Source organism: Amphiura filiformis, chromosome 7 (genome assembly GCF_039555335.1).
Source record: "Amphiura filiformis chromosome 7, Afil_fr2py, whole genome shotgun sequence".
Taxonomy (NCBI): Eukaryota; Metazoa; Echinodermata; class Ophiuroidea; order Amphilepidida; family Amphiuridae; genus Amphiura; species Amphiura filiformis.
Genome location: NC_092634.1, coordinates 37,986,791 through 38,010,008, shown reverse-complemented (window position 1 = coordinate 38,010,008; position 23,218 = coordinate 37,986,791). Strand labels below are relative to the sequence as shown.

At 34.8% G+C, this 23,218-nt stretch overlaps 1 protein-coding gene across 1 annotated transcript in view; it reads right to left on the bottom strand.

The window, feature by feature from the left end:
* The window catches only part of LOC140157118 (uncharacterized), a 97,086-nt gene that overhangs the window by 11,656 nt on the left and 62,212 nt on the right, over nt 1-23,218 (bottom strand). Inside the window, exons 4-5 of the mRNA XM_072180193.1 lie at nt 7,323-7,402; nt 6,638-6,727 (exon numbers count right to left, since the gene is read on the bottom strand). Of these exons, the coding sequence (XP_072036294.1) occupies nt 6,638-6,727; nt 7,323-7,402 (170 nt within the window). The remainder of the gene's footprint in view (nt 1-6,637; nt 6,728-7,322; nt 7,403-23,218) is intronic.

Below are 23,218 nucleotides of genomic sequence, written 5' to 3'. Positions count from 1 at the left end.
CTATTCTAATGCAAAATGTTTCACTTTTTTTTACAATTTTATAAGTTTTGTGTGAATCTGCAGCCCGCGATCAGCGCGTTAAACAGGGCTTTTTTCGTCGTCTCACAGTGCCCGATAGGCAGTATTTACGTTAGGAGTCGGCTAGATGACCTACTTTTTTCACGACCAGTCATCCCACGGTACATTTAACCTCGATTTCACCCCGATTCACCAATTGTGTAAGCGTTTTCCGGCTTATAGGCTTGGCTGTAGAACGAGGCCATGGGGCATTGGGCCAGAAAGTACAGCGCCGCAGGCTGGTCTTGTTACGGGTGACCAGATGGGTCATACTGCTGCGCGACATTTGGACCATTTATACAGGTTGTAGAAGACGCAAAGAGGCTACCGTTAGAAGATAACAGTGCATATCACCACAAGCATGATAAGTGAAATTCTAAAATCTGTTTGAGCGCCAAATCAACTCATTGCCTTACGCCTTCTCACCATTAAAAACCTATTAAAATAGCATTTAAAGTCAGTTTTAATAAAGCGCATAGCACATTATGTCCGATACAATTTTAAGAAAGCGTCAGTGGATGTAAACGAGCTACGCGCGCGTGTTGACAAGACCCTTACTGCTGTAATATGAATGAATTAAAATCTAGTGCACTGAGTGAAAGCGATCAATGTGACTCCGTAATGACTTTTTAATATCATCTCGGAGGTTTTTACGTCAGTCATGAGGGAGCTGGAGTAACCGACTTTGGCGTCATGTGCTGATCACCCCGTACAAGAGGATTAACGCCTCACATTATGTACTCGTATCAATATTTCCCCAACGGTTTCACCTCTTCACGCCTTTAATAACGTACTGCTCGCTGCTATCACTAAACAGATGCTGCCAAAATCTTGAAATTCTTTCGGAAACTTCAATGGGTATTGAAAGATTCCTTGAACCAATACTAGGCTTGTTTGTACTCATTTAAATGCATTTTTCATTCTGATTCCAAATATGGTCATATTGGTTTAGGATTTTGGCTTTTTAGGGAAAAAAATGAATAAAATGAAGACAATTCTTGAGGATTCTGTATATGATGGAGCAGAGTTAAGAAAGGGATAAAGAAAGTGTGCATCAAAACGTGGATAGATATAATTATTTCATTACTTCTCACGGTCTTTTACCGATTTGCCGAGATTGAGTAGAAAATACTCTTTCACGCTTTGCCTGCTTGTCTTGTTTTCACACAATTTTCTCACTAAAACCCGGATCATTGACTAGTGTTGTTAGATGAAGCATTAGCTAAATTGCAAAATCGAATTTTCTTCTTAGAAAACTAGTAATTGTATACTGCTGATTTCCTTACGAGTCAACACTGACAATTATTCGATCGATTTCATTGTACAACTAAAGTCTGTTTCTACGCCTCCTTATATATATGACCGTTACTGACATGTATGTGTGTCTGTAGATCTTTTGGTTGTTCAAATTTGTGTTTGTGAATTGTCGCACAAAAACGCGACTCTTGAGATATATCTATATGGGATGGCTGAAACTCCCAAAGGAGTTGTTGTTGAAAAACATACGATGCTCGTCGCGTGCCGAGCTAAAGGATTTTCGAATAAAGACACCCCCAACATTTTGCCAAACCTTTGTACTGAAGCCCTGGGGTCAAATAAGGGTTCTTAATACATTTATTAATGATTGATCTTTAAGATAAAAAATAATATATGTAAGAACTTGTTGATTATGACTCTTCGTGCATACAGTGGTAGCAATAGAAATATTATAAACATTTTCATCAAGTTTTAATAATCATAAATAAAATTAAGCGAGTAAATAGGAAGTAAGCAATTAGTTCAGCTAAACGATGTCGAGTCATGGTCGTTACGGGCGCATAGTTAGTTAGCTCACTTCTGAATCTGGGTTAAGCCATGTACAGAAATAATGTCAAAGGCGTAAGGCCCCTTTTTCTCCTTGGTTGCCCACAAAAAGACTGAATAAATTAATCGTTACAATGCCACGGCGGCATCGTTCAGAATGGAACCACTAGTCTCCGGCATTAGCAATAGTTTTACTAAACGGTGTGTGTGTTTTCCGCTTCGGGTGATACTTAAAATGGGGCCGCCATGGCTATATGGAAATGGTCTATGTTTGAAACTGATTTACCGAAAGTAAGCAAAACATCGTCATATTTTCGAAAGTTTTGGATCTGTTTGAAACCCAACTGAAGTTCTTGAAGAATAATATTATTTGGACCGATTTAATGTTAAGGATCACGACTTGTTCAAATTGCATTGTTATATACGCTAGAAGAGAGATTCATAATAAGTTGTGTTTTAGGGGGAAACAGTCATGCGCTTTGGGTTTAAATGAGGACGCTCAGTGGTAGGTTCCCCTTCCCTTCCCATAAGCTCTTGAGCTGATCTATAATGACGTTCGCTGATATGTCCCAAGACAATTCAAAATATTACAGCTATAAAAATTATTTTCAGAATTAAAAAATAAATCTGATTGCCAACTGTTAAACATTTATTACATTGCTTTGAAACATGAATAAAATCATTCATGTCCAGATTTACCACTTTTTATGGATAAGAAAAACATGGATTAACCCACCCTTGAGAATGCACTAGTAAATTAATAATTACTTCTGTAGCTCCACCACATTCGTCCACGCAATGTTCATCAAAATGGTATATTGCTCCTAAAGTGCATTGGCTTTTTTACAAATGTTCATTTATTACAAATTATACTTTCTATATTATATTCCCGCATTCTTTCAACCAAGTATCTCCCGGAGCGTACAAGGATTACATAAGAATGAGGAAAAGTTAAAATAGGGGACCAGGTGCATTGATATGCAATAAAATGGCCGTCGGACGGAAAAGGTGAATGCTAAACACAACAATGCAATAGCGAGGTTGACTGTGTTCTCGTATCAGCCAACTCAGAAGTAGGACGAAGGTGAAATGGTTAAGGCGTGCGTAGATTTACAGGCTAGCAACACGCGGTATAAGGCGGTCATAAGACATTGACGATACTTGGTAAATGAGGCGGAAAATATAGAACTATAACAGGAAAAAAGGCACCAATATATATACCATACTAGCGCTAAGGGATTTTCTTTGGAAGAACGTAACAAGACTGGAAAGATGTTAGGACAGATAGACCTCTAAATCTAGTTAATGGGCGCCTTTATTATTATAAGTTAAACGTCAGCCCTGAAGGCTGTTTTCATGTAGAAGGGAGCTGTGATCTGGATAGATTTATGAACAGACCATCTTAATAAGGGTTTTAGCCTAGATAGTAATAGATAATGATAAATTACTGTTGCTCAAAGATGTTAAAGCTATACAGAAACCGTATTGTTATCTTCAGTAGATAGCAAAATTTGAAAATCATAAATCAAAACTTAGTATGAAAGAAAAAATATATTTAACGTTTGTGAATGCTATCTTCAGAAGATAGCTAATTAAATTCAACGTTTTAATTAGTGTTATCACATCAAAATTCAATATTATGTTTAATTTAAATTATTTTAAGTCTATCTTCAGTAGATAGCACTTTAATGTTAAAACATTGAACGATTTTGCCAATCTAAAGCACGTAGATTGAAAATTATCTTGAGAAGACAGCACTTTTAATATGCTAGCTTCAGTAAAAACACTATTAAACATTTCATCAGTAGATAGTACATTACACCCAATGTTAAGGTCAGTAGATAGCAATTGAATAGAATGTTATCTTCAGTAGAGAGCACAATAAACGGAATGTTATCCTTAGTAGATATCACCATTAATGTATTATCGTCAGTAGATAGAATATTAGAAAGAATGTTATCTTCAGTAGATAGCAATTGAATAGAATATTATCTTCAGCAGATAGCACATTAATAGAATTAATGGAATGTTTTCTTTAGTAGATAGCAATTGAATGGGATGTTATCTTCAGTAGATAGCACATTAATATAATGTTATCTTCAGTATATAGCACATTAATAGAATGTTATCTTTATTAGATAGCAATTGTTTTGAATGTTATCTTCAGTAGATAGCAATTGAATGGGATTTTATCTTCAGTAGATAGCACATTAATAAAATGCCATCTTTAGTAAATAGCAATAATATTGAAAGACTGTTATCTTCAGTAGATATCAATTAAATAATATGCTATCTTCAGTAGATAGCACAGTAAATAAAGTGTTATTTTTGGTAAATACAAATTGAATAAAATGATTGTTTAGCTTCAGTAGAGAGCAAAATATTTATTCAAAAGAATGTTATCTTCAGTAGATAGCATATTAAATAAAATGTTATCTTCAGTAGATAGCACATTAAATGGAACGTTCACTACGGAAGATAATATATAATACAGCTAAAACTATACACCATCTATATACATTAACCATGAACTTCAAATGCCTCATCGTCCTCGTGCCATATTTCCCCACCTGCTGAACACTAATCCTACTATTATTCCAATTGGATTCATTCTCATTAAGGTGGTATCACATTTCAAACAAGTTCCAAATTTGACAACTTTGTGTTATGGTGACCGATGTCCTTTTTTGTCTGCGCGTGTCTTCTTTGTAACTAATACCCATTATTAAGCCGATTGTGGCCACCACGCTATAGAGAGTGCTGATTGTAATTATACAAATTACTTTGGACCCCATACTGTTGATTACTTCCCATTGGTCAAGCAATTTACTGGTTTTAATAGTCACTGCTATATAGAAAGCTCACCAAAAGGCTTCGGGTCTTTCACTTTCCTAAAATGAAGAACGGGATAAAATGTAAAGCCTTACAGGTGTTTCGAAGTATTTTGCTCCGAAATGGTAACTCAATTGTTGATTGTGGGGATCAACATGACAAAAGGAAATTGCTGTGGTGGTGCTTTGTGTAGTATTAATCATTTATTATTATTTTCGATTTAAACTATTTAATTGACTATTTTATTTATTGTTTATTTATTTATTTGTTATATATTTATTTATTTATTATATATTTATTTGTTTATTTTTAACTAAGACTATTTATTTATTTATTTATTTATTGTGTTATATATTTATTCATATTATTTTTTTTTTTTTATTTTTTTATTTATTTATTTAAGTATTTATTTATTTATTTATTTATCTTTTATTTATTTATTTATTTATTTATTTATTTATTTATATATTTATTTTAGATACGGTGATGTAGGTCGATAGTGCAGGTGATTGTGTGATTCTTGAGCTAGAGCAACGTGAAATGCTTTGAACTTCGACTTACGTACGATCTCACCTAGTCATGATCGTTTAGCATATGTAGTGCTAAAAATAACCTTTGACATCGATAACGAAATAACTTTCTCTCAAACTCAAAATTGGTCTCACTATTGGTGAATAATTGTCCCAGTTTATGTAAATATTATCATGAATATGCATAAAACCCGAAGCAAGAAAAAAAACCCCAAAGAACCCCAGTCATTAGTAGCATTATACTTGCAAACTATTCCCATTATTATTAACACACTAGTCATTGATTTTGCATTAATAAAGAGCTTACAACGGCTTTACCTAATGTCTTCTCAATTTTCATGTAAAATATCTACAGAAGTACAAGTTTCCCTAGGCAATTTGGACCAGCTTTATTTTTATTTCCATTTTATTTTGTCGTAACATCGTGGCCTTTGAGGGTCAGGGGCAACCTATTGTTAGCGAGCAATTTAAAGACTGGTGCTTTTCAGAATGGAATAATACCGCCATGTAAGCCTAAGGTGGTTAACTCTTTGCTACCTTCAAGTCTCTTTTTCGTTAAATTAAATTTTCCAAAAACTTTCCAAATGTTGATGTCCATTTCGGATAGTATGCACAATTCATTAAATTGAGTACAACCATGTCTAATATCGACCAAAGGGTTCTTTAAAAATAAATTATAGGAATATTAACATCTGGTTACTTTTGATTTGAGAAATTCATAAATAGTCGCGTGTTAAGGGTATAAGGAAATCCAAGTCGTGGAGCACATATTTTCTTAAAGTAACTATACGGTATTTACGAACATTTGGTTGACTGAGTTTTAAAAAACGATTTGCTTGGTGAAATCTCAGAGGGTGGTGTAATGTAAATAAGGACGTTTCCATGGAAATTGGCGACATGTTATTGTATCTTGTGATACAGGGCAGATGGGAGGGAACGTACTTTACTCAAAAATAATTATGTATTTTCTTAAAAGAACAAATAAAAGTATGATTAATGAATTAATTTAATGAACTATAGGCCAAATGCTAATGACAGATTTATGTCGATTATGTGTAAAACATAATTTTTAAGTAACACAGGATCACGAAGGAAAAGAAAGTTGGTGCTACTGTTTGCTGGATATGTTACAAACAAATGGCGAGCTTGAAACTCAAACATTATTTTTCTCCTATTGCTGGGGTAGTCACCTGCGTATACAAAAAGCGTCTTTTCTGTCACACAAGCATTTAGATAAGTTTAAACACCATATACATGTATATGAAGTCAGTATGCAGTGGTGTCCTTTTGCAATGATAAGATAAAAGTAACCTCTTCTGATCTGATGATATTATTTACATATCCGGTATCGGACAATCGGTTGTTCTTAGCACAATAGATGTTGTGGAATATTATGGTAAGATTTCGGTACGTACCTGAGATAATCCAAGATGTACTGAAGCCGTCTCTGAGATGTATATAATTTTGCCATCTGGAGCTATCACGAAGATGAAACCATCCAGAGTCTAAAAACGAAGAAGAAACAATTGATAGATATAAATCAATATGTTATTTGTAGTGTGGAAGACAGAAACACACATATAAAAATAGAAAGAAACAAAGACAGGATGAGGGTGACAAGAAGAAAAGAAAAGGAAAACAGTCACCCTATACATGATATATTCAAGCGTGTGATGTGTTCATATTATAGTTAGCCTTCCCTAACAAAAACGACAGAATGTTATTTTAAAGATATGGTAAGAGTCTTCATTTATATGCACGTGTTTCATTGAAGATCACTTGTTGATATGTGCCATACTACGTATCTCTATAATAGGACCATTTCGTCAAATTTATCACTAATGTTCACTTCATGAATAGCATAAGCATGATAAGATCTTGCTTAGCATAATTTGTAATGCATGGTCTTAAATTTGAATATTCTAAGTGGACGAATAGAATTGCTCAATACGTGCACAATCACAACTATTGTACACGCCACTTATCGAGGCCAGTTAAGAACCGTAGCTTTTTCGTTTGACCTAACAACACAAATAAAGATGACATTAATCAGGAAACACATGCAAAGTCAATTGATAGAACAACAAGAAAGGGACGTACTTGCAGGAGATGTGCTCCCAGCTCCTTAGCTACATTATCCACCGGTGAAGTAGGTCTCGTCCCCCATGACTCGCCCAATCCTAAATGAAGAAATAAAACAGTAAAATAAGATAATAATAACATTGGGATTATGAACATATAATGCGCTGGTAGGCTGAGATTAACAGTATTGTACCAAATTGTATTGGCGATACGTCAAGGGAGCAGACGAATTTTCTTAAATTTGCTTGAAATCAAAAAGGCGGGAAAAAGATTCGGATTCGACACAATAAGTGATTCGTTACGACGAGGAAACTCTTGGGAATGAGTAACTCCATGCCGTGTGTCATTTTGTAGATTATAAACTTAGCTTTAAATCGTACAGGAGTAGTAATACTGCACAGTATCTTAATACGGAAGGAGAGGGACAATACACTGAGTCTCCCACTTGGTTTCTATTGTTAGGTACATTTAATATAAGGGGTTAAGTGGTAAATTGGGACGGTATATATATATATGTATATATATATATGCTCACCAAAATCCCTTTTTGCGCTTTTTAAATGTAATCGTGTTTGTTACACGGTTGATATGACACGGTCAATCAAGTCAGAAGTTGATTCCAAATTAATTTGGGCTCCTTATGAAAATAAGTGATCTTATTATTAGCATGTGCTGGTGGTGTATTTTGAGGATTTAAACATTTTGATTTGCTATAACTAGTATGATTATTATGTTTATGTCATGTGGTGGAAAATATGATTTAGAAATAATATTTTTGGAAGATCTTGTCAAATTTTCAGCAAAGTTTGGTTGACTTCAGTATTTTAATTACATCTTCAGTAGATAGTAATCAAGTGTATGCTTAAATATAAAGTAAATAGTCATGAGGGTAATGATGTATGAATCAGTTATACTTATAACATTACATTTTAGGTACTTTTTAGTTCTTAAAATGTTTTGCACATTAAACTGTATTAAAAATTTACTTTACATTAAAATATACCCTATGTGTCAAATATATACTTCATCGCTACAGTCGTTCGTCTTCAGTAGATAGCAAAATTAGAAACAATATTAATATGGTGATGATAATGCTTTTGATGAAACGGCTGTTGCTGATGATACAACGACGACGACGATGATGATGATGATGATGATGATGATGATGATGATGATGATGATGATGATGATGATGATGATGATTATAATGACAATTTTATAATCATCAAAATAAAAAGATGACGAAGCAAGAGAACTTTTTTTAGCTCTAAAAAGATTGATGCACTGCGCTTAAGAAATTCACCTATGGGTAGATTATTGTATGTCTACCATCTTCAGATAGACACGTGCTCTAACATGTTAATAAAAATGCCTTCAAATACCACTTTCAAAAATGATACATGATGGCTCATAAATCACTGGTATTAGACTAATGTTTTCATAGTCTTAGCCATTTCAACCTATTGTGTATCAACATAAATCACTGGTTTTAGACTAATGTTTTCATAGTCTTAGCCATTTCAACCTATTGTGTATCAACATAAATCACTGGTTTTAGACTAATGTTTTCATAGTCTTAGCCATTTCAACCTATTGTGTATCAAAAGTATTAACAAAGAAAAGGCTGTTCATTTTGAAGATTGACAGGACTAATCTATTCATATCCATTGATATCTTAGTTTACATTTCCACAAAGAACACAATTTTGATAGAAACATTGATGTAATTCTCCTCATGATACATCTTACAGATGAAAGGATTCGTAAGACATCTAAGACATAGCATAATGCATCGTGCAAACGCATGAATATTTACTTAACGTAAAACATGACAGGTCTACATTAGAAACACTCCTTCATTTTAAGATCCGTTTCAAAAGAGCGCAATTTTGATTCGAACAGTGATAAATTGGCACAGTTATATATCTTCCTTTTGTTGTTCTCAACCCAAGCTACGTTAGACTCTGGACACGAGACTTCCTGAGTATAAAGGGCTATCTGCGCTAAACTTTTGAACCAGATTGATTCGCATCTGTGTGACTTTATATCATCCACTGTGCTGTACAGTGCATCCGTATGGGTGATGCTGTCAGCCAATCCAAACCTCATAGAGGCAAAATTGGTAACGCACTGCCCATCGTGACAAACGCTTCGCGTTTTACATCATACATTATACAAATCACATCTTGATGCAGATCAATGTATTCTAAATGGAACTGGATCTAGCATCACAGTGTGGACATCCCAATACAGTCCGTCCTTGACTAAACATCCCAAATAAAAAAAAGACACCCATTTCCGTGTTAAGCAAAGCAGCACAATGACAGTATGATGGTAGCAGCATCATAGTTCAGGATTATGCGGTTCCCTTTCTTTTTCAATGATATATATGACAATATTTGCACACATTTGGCAAGGATGATATATTCTAGCACAGGCAATTGTGAATTACTATAAAACACCACTGTATAATATTATTAATTTCAACAACCTCTTCATATAATCTTTGTTTACATGGTATTTTCTACAGACTGTGAGAGACAGGTGGCGGGGAGGCACAATTTTTAATTGAATTGGCCTGAACTTAAATAATATAAAAAATTATGAATTTCATTCAGATGAATTTTTGGTAAATTAGAAGCGAAAGTCCCTGTGGTATTTTTCTAATAGAGAGAGAAAAGAATTGTAATTTTCTAGTTTTAAATCCTGTAGCGTAAACTTGTTATATTTTCTGTTCTAACAAATATCTTTAGCTATTTCTTGATAAAGCAACATTTTGAATATTTTAAACACATGTTTCATTAATCGATTTTTATTTTAAAAACTATGTTTAAAACGGAGTGTAGAAGAGTATTATTTTAACCGTGGTATAGTAGTGGTAAAACTACATTACTAACACTGTCAAGCAATATGGAAAATGGCATTGTATCTTAAAGTAGTACACGCCCTCATTCGATCTCGACTACAGTAAGAGACTTTGTTCAAACTTGTCTAAACTCGATATGCATCATCTGAAGAAAATCAGACATGGAAAATTATTCAAAAGAATATTTTTAAAGATTGTTTTGTTTCTCTATAAACAACATGTATTGAAACTGCAAACATGATGAGAAATGGTTCAGCAGTTCTTGGTAATTAATAATCATAGTCATTTGGAACATACCTCCCAAATTGATTTTTGTGAAATCCAAAGCCAATGCAATTTATTTCAATCAACCAAGCAGATGGACACCTCCAACCCATGGGTCATCTCTCAATGTAACTCAAATACATTATTAGCATTTACATGAGCGCATTCGTCATAATATTTCTATATGATTTCATCAACATCAAACTTTAATCATAACATGATACGTCTTCACAACACGCCCTATAACAATGATTTTTTAATAACTCATACTTTTTTCAGAGTACCACAATAGAGTTAGGGCCACAGATGTCATTCAGCGAACCGTGATGGTCGTTAGCTCGGGTTGGTCTGTCTAGCTAGCTAGCCATGTCAGTCATTTCAACATCGTCAGTGTCACTTCCCAGTTGTGACTCTTTATGTAAACATTATCATCTTGCTATACATCTTCTGCTAACATTGCCACCATCTAGCCTAAATTAAGGGATTTACAGCAATCAATGCACCGACACGTATTTGGCTCCCTTCTTACCAGATCAAGATACGAATGTCACATTGTTGATTTGCGCGCAAACTGGAAAGAAAGTTAGGAGATGTTGAAATTTTGCTTAAATAATATGATTATTTCAAGAACTACTGAACCAATACTAGGCAAGTTGGTCTCATTCGTATGCATTTTTAATGCTGATTATAAATATGGGAATGAAAATGAAAAAATGCCATATTTTTGTAATATTTGTTTAAAAATTTTGGGGTATAATGATAGTCTGCATTTAATCAAAGCATTGAAAAGGTTGCGGAGAGTCAAAAGGGGTGGGGATGTGTCACACAGATGTACATATACAGACTGATCTTAATCATTCGAGACACGACTCAAGTAACGGATCAAGTGTTTTAATATAAGATTGCAAACAGCAGAGAAAATTACAGAAAGTAAACTTGTGTTTAGTTGAAAGGACTATTTTTTCTTAATCCCAAATTGCGCATAAGGCGCGCGAAACGGGATGATAGTACTCTGGGGGATGTGTGGATGGCTGTTGAACGTGAATGAGCTAGTGCGTCCCTTGAAGTTGGAATATACACAAGCTATAGTCGATAAAGTTACATATTTAACCCCCTGGAGACTACTGGTCATCTAACAGCATTTCTGATTGGTTGATAACTTGAAATGCTCATTTCAATTGCCAATTAGGACTAGGCTTTAAACTATTTATGGCCAAACTTGAATTTGCATAAGGTCTTATTAATACCCTCCTTGATTGGTTCAAATTTGGACACAATATTCATTTCGGCCAATCGGCAGGTAGTTCTCATGGGGTTAAACAAAAACCGTATCTAGGGCAATGTGTAATTACATAAACATCATATTCATCACATTAATCATTTTAAAGTTGGGTAAAACCAGCAGGGGCGATATTTACACCGAAGGGGAGTCTGTATTATGTACTTTTGGCGAAGATTAGTATAATTTTGAATGGTACTAAAATACAACGGTTTCAGTTAATACAAAGCATTGTCTTACTTTATTGGTTTTACTGAAACTTTGTTTTTCAATGCATATACTTATGTTGTATGTATCTTAACCCCATGAGAACTACATGCCGATTGGTCAGAATGGATTTTGTTTCATTTATTGAACCAATCAGTGATCTTGTATGAATAATGCCATAAAATGAATGGGGTTAAATATTTTCAAAATTACTGTATTCTTATTGGCTATTCAACTGAATATCTCTTGTCATCAACCAATCAAAGTTGTTCTTAGAAACTTGTTCTTAGAAAGGCGGTAGTGCTCAGGGAGTTAAAACCTTCGAAGTTGACCAAATTGAACAGAATCCTAGTGGTATGTTAATTATCGACTATCATGACTATAGCTTATGTATATTCTAACTTCAAGGAACGCACTGGCTCATTCACCTTCAATAGCCATCCACACGTCTCGAGAGTACTATCATCCCAATCCGCGCGCCTTGTGCGCAAGTTCGGATTATGAAACATAGTCCTTTCAACTAAACTCAAGTTTAATACATGTAGTGCAATGTTTCTGGAGGATATGAAAACTACCAAAGAAACAGATCAACTATCCAAACGGTCTTTCTTAACCGAGAGATAATAGCGTTAGTGATGAAATAACATGATACATCATCGGACGTTGTAGAAGGTACTACATCATGTAACAACAGGTTGAAAGACCGCTGTATCTTAATCAAACCCAAAATGAACTTTTATGCTTAGAGGACTCTATCACCTGAATTTCACACACTTTAAAAAAAAGAGTCAACGAGAAAAGATACAATTCAAACGTAATCTTAATTGTACCCTGCCGGACATGTAACATTATCTTCTTATTCAAAAATAAGGGGGAAGCGAGAAACTTTAGCAGGACACAACTGTCTCACAATTGCAATAATGTCGTCGACACGATCGCTGTTGATTGCACTGGTAAGGTCCGTAAGCACGCACGGGTACTCCTGTTGCGCTTTACGCCGTCAGGCCCCCGTGCTAGTGTTTCTCTCGATCGTGCCAAATACCATCGCATTCATACTATCTCCCAGAAGGTATAAAGCTCGTTTGTCCCCCTACCCCTCCAGTACACTGACACTGATAATAATCCTTATGAAAAATATAAAAGAAAAACTGAGGAGATGACGGGAAACAGCAATAAGAAGTGAAATATATTAATTTGATCAAGTCCATTTACTTTAATTTCGGATAAAAAGAAGCAACGTTTATTGCAAGTGGTATTACAATATAGCCCCAGCACAACTGTATGTAAGGGAGATCTAATGGGCCAATCAACGTAATGAACATACTGCACATCTATACCGTGACATTTTGTAGCAATGAATAACCCCAAGGTACACAGCGGTATAAGACTACATTCAACTAGGTAAATGATACTTATAGGCTTATGTAATTTATAGCAAAACGCCTTTTTAGCTTGCTCGTACCGGCCGTCTATTTCAATCGTTTGATATCATGTTGATTGCTTGATCGTTGGTGAGAATATTCAATAGCGCGGGTCTTTTATCAGAAGTGTTTTAAATCCATCTTTCTTTCTTTTTTCCTGATGATGAAAGGATCCGATTGATATTACCCTTTTGATATATTGGCGATGTCTTTATATTTTACAACGATATGGCTGGATATGAACCGAACATTGAGAGCTCAAATGTGTTCCTGAACATATATTTTCCCGGTATATTTATTACTGAAGTTTGAAGGTATTAAAAAAGCTGCTTTCGACTAGATCTAGACTTTTTCATGTGTTGGAAATACGTACATCCTTTCAAATTTCTTTAGTACATTTTCATTTGACATGTAACTGATTGAAAAATGTTTTTACTAAAATATGAAAAATATAATATATTGTATTTCATTTGGAAATGAACATTTTACATTGACATTTAAAATGGATGCATAGATTAGATACCAGCCTCATGTCACTCATGTCCATACATATTGCTATAGTTGTTCTCAGATACGGTTAAGAGTACTCAATAAGCATAAAAAGAGGCATCAAGTGCTCTCAAACACATGATCACAGCATATACTTCACATCACCCCTTCAGGCCCACTGCTGTGTAATGCTCACTCCATCTATTTCTTATGCACTTGCTCATTTAAGTAACTCTCCCACCTTCTGCATCCCGTATGTCTCCATCATGTTTTGTTCTTAATCGTTGATATAATAGCAAATTGAACAAGGTCAGTAGTTCAAAGCTTTCATGTGTTAATAAGCCATTATTTGCTTATATGAAATGGAGCTAGGTGGGATAAAAGACTAAATTGTCCGAGAGCTTGTCCTTCACTTAGTGCTCTTTTGTTAATAGCTGGTAGGGTTTTGTAGATTTACAAGTATAAGGTGACCATTTTGCCCTACGAATGAATAGTAGCAACGAAGTCTACAAGTTTTTTGGATTCTATTATGGGCTTTCATAAAATTCATGTCACCGGTAAGTGCGCAAGTTTAATGCTACCCCTTGGCAATTGATATTTACAGAAAAACTTGTGTGTGTGTTCCAGATATTACTCGAGAAAGTGTTAAAAAGTTACAAAGCGTTCGGGTATGGGTATATGTTGTGGGGTAATGGGGGTGTGTGCGAGTATAAACACACACCACTTGACGTGTGGACGCGCTACACATCGGTGTGTGGAATGCACAATTATCTGAAAGTCATTATATAGATTTTCGAACAATTGCATATTATTCGGACATTAAGAACAAAATTGTATTTAGGTTACATCGTAAAAGTCGAAGGCAATGAGGCCATGAGACCTGACATGATCAATAAGTGTTATCAATGTCTCGAATACGTGCCAGTAACACCCCGACCACATTACATCGCCATGTTACACAACGTATCGTGCTTTTCCATCGAAATTTTCTCTTCAATTGGCAAAAGGTCGTCAGTCTTACTATCAATATGTAAACTGAACACTGAAGGCCAGACCAGGTTGTGTGTGCGTGATGTTGTGGGGAAGTTAGACCATGATTCCAGCCAGTCAACGTAACCATTTCCAGTGTTATGGTGGAAGGTATCGTTGAGCTTATTTTAGAAAATACAGTTCCATGACCATCGGTGAAAATTACAGGGGTTTCCTCACGTTTTGCTGGTATTACTAAGGTATCTATGTGTATATACACGCGCTAAGGGCCATCGGTCGGACGACCAGTTCTTTAACTAAGGTTTATCCACGTTTTTACCTTTCGGGGGCAGTGACAGACATTTTAGATCACTAAGACCTGTGATTAATGTTCTGATTTGTACACGCGTATTGACAACAAACGTACTGGTTGGTGTGTGACCTGAAATACATATACCAAACGAATCAAAATATTTTCAAAATATTTGCCTTTCGGCGGGATGATATTAATATTAATATCACATCTCTAAAGAGGTCGGTGTTGGACTCTGGCTTTGTTTATACCGTTTAAATCTATATATACCATGTATACAATGGGCAGATTTGTGGCAACCATTCATAAAGTTTACACTGTCACTGAACATGCACTGAATCTGGATATTTTTATGACCAATTATTTTAGGACATCTACCATTTGCTTTGTTTACACCAAAGATGTTTTCGTATTCCGCAGAGTAGCCTACACACACATTTTACACTTTTTAGCTCGATCCAAATCATAGGCAACCATTTTTTCCTCCTTCTACCATCGCCATGTTTCATAGTTGATGAAAGCATAGTGTTTTGTTTTAACGGTTTGATACCCTTACATGCCGTAGGGAGATTCTAATCCGTAGCCATATTTAACCAAGGTGTTACAATGCGATCCATACAATCCCTTTGAAGTACGGTTCTTTTTTCAGTATAACCCGTACACAATATCAAAACATATTTTGTTGTTTTTGATATCAGAGGAAATATTACTTGTTTCAAATGTCATCTTGTCACATTGGTGTCGTCATTAAACAAAACCCTCCTTTATTTTCTTCGTGATATCACCAGCACCATTTACGGAACCGCGCAAAATGTGCGCTTACTTCACCTTAAGGCCGCAGATACATTGCCGTAAGTGTGTATGACAGAAAATAAATATATCATGACCTAAAGAAACATTTTCTTAATTCATTTGGCGGATGAAAAGCGAAGGCATTATTAGTGTCTCGCGGGCAATTTGATAACGGGCGAGTATTTGTCCTTTGCATAACCTTTGTTCGCTTCATATAATGTTAGTTGGTGTCATTCTCTACAGTTACAAATAATTTAATGTTTCTTTTAAAATACAACAATCACTTCAACAAAAATCACCAGTGTTTTATTACAAAAATCCTTGTAAAAAACACCAAATGGTACTTAAGTGGTTGTCCTTCAATCTGCTATTTATAAATGAGCTAAAATCATATTATACTGAACAAATTGTGAGCAATTTTGCAGCTCAGATTTTTCCCGCGATAAATCAACATTGCCGCGTTTTTTCCTTCTTCTTGTAGCACAGCAAAGTCAATTAGAATGAGTTGAAATATGATTTCTAATCATCCCCTATTGCTCCAGGTTGGAATGATTGATTGTATTTGCACGGGACTCCATCGCAACACTTCATCAAGTTCCTCTTTCTCTCTATCCCGAGATGTGTATTTTGGAGCTTTCCGGTGTAGCAAGCGATACTCCGAGAGTCAAGTCTTCTTAATTGCAGAATTACTACGGCATTGGTTTAATGTTTAACTACTTACATAGACATCACTCAATTCCCGCCAAAAATGTTTGCGCGCGTTCGTCTTTTGGGTCAATGAATACAGGACGATATCGAAGACACGCTAGAATCTCAAACATTACAATCTCTAGGACACAGTTCCTTAACCCCAATATGCTTCTACACTTAAAGAATTGCCTTTGGATGCGCTGGGTACAAAACCTCATGTTCTACAACATGAGGTCAACATTTGAGCCTTGCTTGTTGAATGGGGGGTCTTTGAGCTAAGCTATTGTGAATGACATCATTATGGCTTTAGTAGTATGAGGAATAGTGTACATGTACCAAATGTCGATTTCATTAGTTTAATTGGTATAGTGAATGTTGAAATCTGGAGGTCTGTTACTTTAATCTTTTTTTTTTTTTTCTTTTTTGTAAAACAAACCAAAAAAAAAAAAACCCATCCAGAATATCACTTGAATAAAGAGATACACATAAATATACAATAATTACTAGGATCCACAACATGCTCATCTAACAGGGGCACAGTTCTTAAACCCCAGTACATTTTGTACATTCATTGAATGACCTTCGAAGATTTGGGTACAAAAACTCATACTCTGCAACTTGAGGTCAAATTTTGCACTATGATTATGTAATTGAGGTTATTGGACTATGCCATTGGGATGAGGCTAATGTGGTCCATAGTGAATGGTAAGAAAGCTTCTTTTGTTTTACCTAACACATTCTATTGTTGGTTTATAATAAGATGAAATATTATTACCCGAAGGCTATTGCGGGATTATCTCGCCTATGTATTACCCGACAATTCCTGAAATTGCTTCTCCGCTCAAATATTTCATTTAAGATTTCTCGAAACGACGTCAGTTTTTGGTATTCTTCCAAATTATTGCCTATTCAACGAAAATTGTGCTAATAAGGATTTAACATTTTTTTGTAACTATAATAAGGAATATTTGCACTTATGGTCGAATAAGTTTAAGATAGTATGATGGAGATGAAAATAAAACGTTCATTATACTCCAAAATGTACCAGAACGCAAAATGCGCTTAACAATTGTGGCAGCTTTGTAAACTTTCCATAACTGGCAATGCCTAAGAGGAGGAATTTCTTTCACTAATGGTCATCAGGTTATTAATAAATTGGGTGATAAAATTGATAATATTGATATAATTCATAATGCATAAAGCACAATTTGCATGAAGTTGTAAAATTTCAACATTTCCTCGACCGGGACACCATAGTAGTGAAACTTGTTCACTTATCAGTAATAAGTGCTATTTTCCAATAATTACACTTTATGACGTTTTGTAATGTTCAACTCTTCAAAGGTAATATATATATACCGGACGAAGGCAACTCTAGCTTTAAAACCTATCTAGCTGCATGAAATACACTCAGTGTTGACAATCCTATCTCGCAGCCTGTCTTCATTTCAAGAGGATATTTATTCTAGGTGAGGACTTGGCGCGAATACCAAATTGACTTTTCCTGAAATTGGTACAAATAGGCTTAGAGGTTACTCGGGTTATAGTTTCCAGGTGCAATTTGGCAATGGTTAGGTTATCCTACGGCATTGTTGATATCTAGTGCTAACACGGCGAGCTATTTTTATGGTTTAATAGTCTCCCACGCAGTACTCCGCATCCGTTTCTTTCATTGTATACATCCATGGTTAGGTGATTCGACTGAGAAACAGGTTAATATAGTTGACTTCATTCAATTAGAATTCAGATAACCATTTTAAGCTTAAATTAAATGTAGAGGCGTATGAACTTTTTATTTCAAAAATACAAAAGTGTGGTTATACGCTTCAATCATGTCTATTTGCAATGAAGGAAATTCAAAAATAGAAGCAAATGTTTTACACGATCAATCGATGAAAAAGGCGGGAAAAATTGAGCGTGGGACTGTAACATTGATAGTCTGCTTCTGTCAATTTTACTCACCGATATGAAATGCTAACCTGTGATTTAGCAACTGACAAGAGTGAACTGTTAGATTTGATTGATGGCAAATCCATCATACTCCTGTTAAATCAAGACTAAGATGGATCACGTTTTACTATCATTTTCAACCATCTATACCATGTCAAATTTCCTTTTCCATGATCTGCCTGCCTGATCGAGATCGAATTGTAAACATAAATCTGGGCAACTTTTCTCTGTCTGGCTCTTAAGATTTCATCCCGTGTTTCTGTTAGAGCATTTAAGTAACAAAGCCGCTAATAGACTTCACCTATTCTTCAGACGTGATGTTACCAAGCTTACCAGTGCCAATCTGTGTAGCATGACTAAGGCCAGTTCAATAATATCCTTTTGCTATCGGAAATAGATCAGGATCATACGTTCAAAATTTTATATTTCCATAAATTTTAAATAATATGTCCATATTTGAAATCTACGTGAAAAATCCTTCAAAATGAGTACAAACAAGCATAGTATTGGTCAAGTGGATCTTGATATTATAATTTTGTTTTTAATAATTTCAAGATATTTCGATATGGAAAAACCTATGTTAAGATTTTAAGATGCGTGCAAGGCTAAAACCTAACCTACTTTGTATCCACCGCAGGCATAGCCGACTGGTGGTTACTTGGCTTAAAACGGATTCAGAGAGGTACACAGACTTTAGAATCGATGAGATACGTGATGTGATGAAATAACCTTGTTTGGGACAGAATACAAATGTTATTTTGTAGCACGTGCCATGTTTTTGTTCTCGGATACACCAAAACAACAGGTATCGTTATTATCGATTCTATAGACAAAACAATATCTTTGTTACAAATTTTCAGAATTTTCTTCGGGGTGTTTTATGCTTCTTAATAATTGAGAATGGATACAAAAGTTGTTTTTCTGCCAAGGATGTCCCAAGTTCAGTACTTAGCAGGAAATGCGTCAATAGTGAACAAAACAAATTAAATATCCACGTATCTACCGGGCACCCAAACCGAAAAGTATCTTACTTGGTTCGAATCCATTTCAGGTATGAAAAACAATGATACGCGTTAATGTAAACATGTAAAACTTCAAAGAATATACTAATTCAATAAAAATTCCCTTTAAAAGGGAAAGCCAGCCTCAATGTAGAAGAGGTCTTGTAATTAGTTTTGGTCAATGTGAAAGGCATTTTTAGGATCACGCTTACATTTACATGACAGTCCACCAAACCATCAACGATGAGAACATGCACACTGAAACAGCAGAAAACATTAATTCCTAATCTCATGTCAACTCTTTTAATTCATTACATGTACTCCAAATTGTTCTGGTCTGTTTGTTTTGTTGTTGTTGTTGTTGTTGTTGTCGTTGGGTTTTTTGTCTTTTCAGCTTTTTACCCACGATATCTCAATTTCCAATTTTGTAATACCAGAACTTACGAACTCAATATCTTCGCTTAGGAATGTCCGATTTCACTGCTTTCGATATATACACTGCCGGTTTGAGTTAACTAACATGTACATTTTATTTTAAAATAACTTAATTAATTCGCAATGTATAGTTTAAGCCTACTATATTATAATAGATAGTGGCCAGCACATTTATAAAGGACTGGTTACTCACTACAATCTTCACTCTTAAACTGTGTTTTTCTGAATGTGCTGATCATGTTGATTGCTAGTCGGAAACTCCTGCGAAGCTATGGACATGGCATCTTACATACTCCATTCTATAACAGTCTGCCTAGTGCCTTGTGTGTTTTCTCTTCAATCATTTTGTTGAATGTAATTTTATGAATCAAATAGTTATGTGTCATTTTATTTATAATAAAGAAGTTATTAAATTAATAAAGTAAGACAATTTATTTATCTATAAGTGCATGTCAAATGGGGTACATTGTTCAATACTATATGCATAAATTATGCCCATATTATAGCTAGGCCCTAAAAACTTTATTTTGCATCGGATTTTTCCCGGTGAAAAGACAAAACTGATGTTTATGATAGCAACCATTTCATCAATAACATTTTGAGTCATTTTTATCCATAAAACGACACAGGATATGATAGATAACTACTTTCACATCAATATGGTCCATATGATCACAGATTGTTGAGAATCTGTGATATGATCCGGGGATATGATGAAGATTTTGATTCTATAGATCTGTTATCAACATGATATCACGCTGTTCAGTGGTCAAGGAGTAAGGACCCCGGTCAAGGACACTGATATGACATCATACGTGATGTCAGATTTTCTTCTGCTGACCATATGATGCTATATATATTAACTATTATTGTTACATTTAGGCCTTTAAACTTTTAAAGTCATAATTAATTAGTTCAAACATAACTTTGGTAATACTCACTCGTTTTCGTTCGTTGAAACGGCAAAACATACTTACTTTTCCTAACAAATCGAATTAAAATATTTTTAAAAAAATTTAACCACAAAAAGTAAAAAAAAAAATCATTCCAATACCACTAAAATATAATCTCTTGAGTAAACTGACCCCAAACCTGAAACAGGTACCAGCCCCGAATGGGCTGGCGAAAAGAACTTGGTAAGAACCTATTTGGGTATGGCCATGATACGCATATGCGTTAAGCTTAAACATCCAAAACTCTATCATACTTATTCAAGAATAGATAAATCACTTAGCCGTGCATTAATTATGAAATTGTAATAATTCATCAATAAAACAATAATCATATCTTAAATTTAGGAAGAGAAGTATTCCCTATTCCATACGACTCCTGCTCATAGTATTATTATGCAGCCCACATACTATAGGAAAGTTCTATATACCCTACATGCACAATGCAAGTCTCGCGAGGTGTGGTTCAAACGTGGCACATTGACACTCAATTTAATTAAAGTGCAAAATGTTGACATTGCCCAAGAATGGAACTATCTGTTTGAATTCGTATCAAATTGCTAAAGAGAATACGAAATCAATTGTCAAGGTGCTTAACGCCTATTAAATATCGGACATATCGTGTTAATGCATTTTTTATATCGCGCGCGAAATATGGGTTGCCCATGATATGCAGACGAATTTTGAACGCACGAATGATTTCATCGAACGAGGCTGATACTTTTACATTTGTTCTCTATGGGATGGGAGGGGTAACGGTATATACTTAATTGAAAATTGATTGCGCTTCAAACATTCATCATACTTCAAATTGATGCTATACTACATGGAATATATCGAATTGGACTTCAATATCAACATATCAAATTCATAATATTGTATTTAGGTTTACACGTCTGGCGTCATAAAGTTCAAAAAGTACATGCACATAGGAACAGTAAATAAGAATGACGTTGAACAAGGAGCGGAAAGATTTAAATTAATTTTAGTTGGATTTGATACGCAAGCATAAAACCCCTTGTTTTAATTGTAATGCAAAGAAGCCTTTTGAAAATAACATTGGTAGCCAAATAAATTAAGCTGACGTAATAGCCATTCGTAGAAACTATATGCATGTGGTTATTGCATTGTACATAATTGCATGTATAGTTCGCATGTACTGTTCGCTTCTTTGAGCTTAGTTAATGATTTGACAAGTGCCTTTGCGCATCAATCTTAGTATTTGATATGCAAATGGGAAATTCTATGTGTAGGGTCCAAGAATCACATTTCCTGTTCATCCTATCCATTCTATATCATTAAATGACTGATGATATAGGTGATGATTTGGCAATTAAGTATTGCGCGTAAATTCTATGCAGTTTATGGTAATACTTTGAATTACAAACACTTGCGGAGCAGACGACCGATGATGATGGAAAAAAATTGTAATAGAATATTATTGTACAAAAAATTAAAAATTTACAGAAATATTAATTCACTACAGTTGAGTCAGTAACTATTTAAGCGAACTTCATACTTTAGTCGCCTGATTCCAGCGATTTCTCAACCAATTAGCGTGATCATATTCATAGGTACAATGGATGTGATTTGTCCTTTAAAATCATTCGCTCATCGCTACTGCGATTTGATATCGCGATGATAATCAAAGGGCATCACATGAACAATTTTATCAATGAAATAGCCACTTTGATGAGGTGATTTTCTAATATACTCTGGCATATAAATTTCCTGAACATATCTCAAATGAGGTAGCGTCAAAAATTGTGATTAAGGAGATGTATTGAAATGCTTTTATTCGCAGACTGTGGATATATCACAGAAACAAGAAAGCTTATAAAAAGCAACAACTGTTACGTTACCCTTGGTGAGTTTCCCTTGAATTTTAAATGTTATTGTCACATATTTGTTTTTAATTAATCGATGTGATTTTCTGCGGTGTTCTGCGAAAATTAATTTTCATAGCGGAATTAATTTGATAACAAATCAAATAAAAAATGATGTACTGAAACTACTCTAATTTGTCCCTCTTAAGTACCTCTTTGCTTGAACCATTAAGATACATGTCTCCTAAACAAACAAAACAGTTTTACCCCTGAGAACCTATAGTTGCTATTATCAAATAAATGGATAATATTAATGTTATCTGTTCAATCTGGCTTCAAGCCAATGAGTTATAGCTTCCATGTATTCATATTCCTTTGATCAAGTCATCCCTTCTGAGTAAAGGCATCCACTGACAATAATCGGGCCATGAACTGTTACCAGCATAATACTCAGAATGACTCT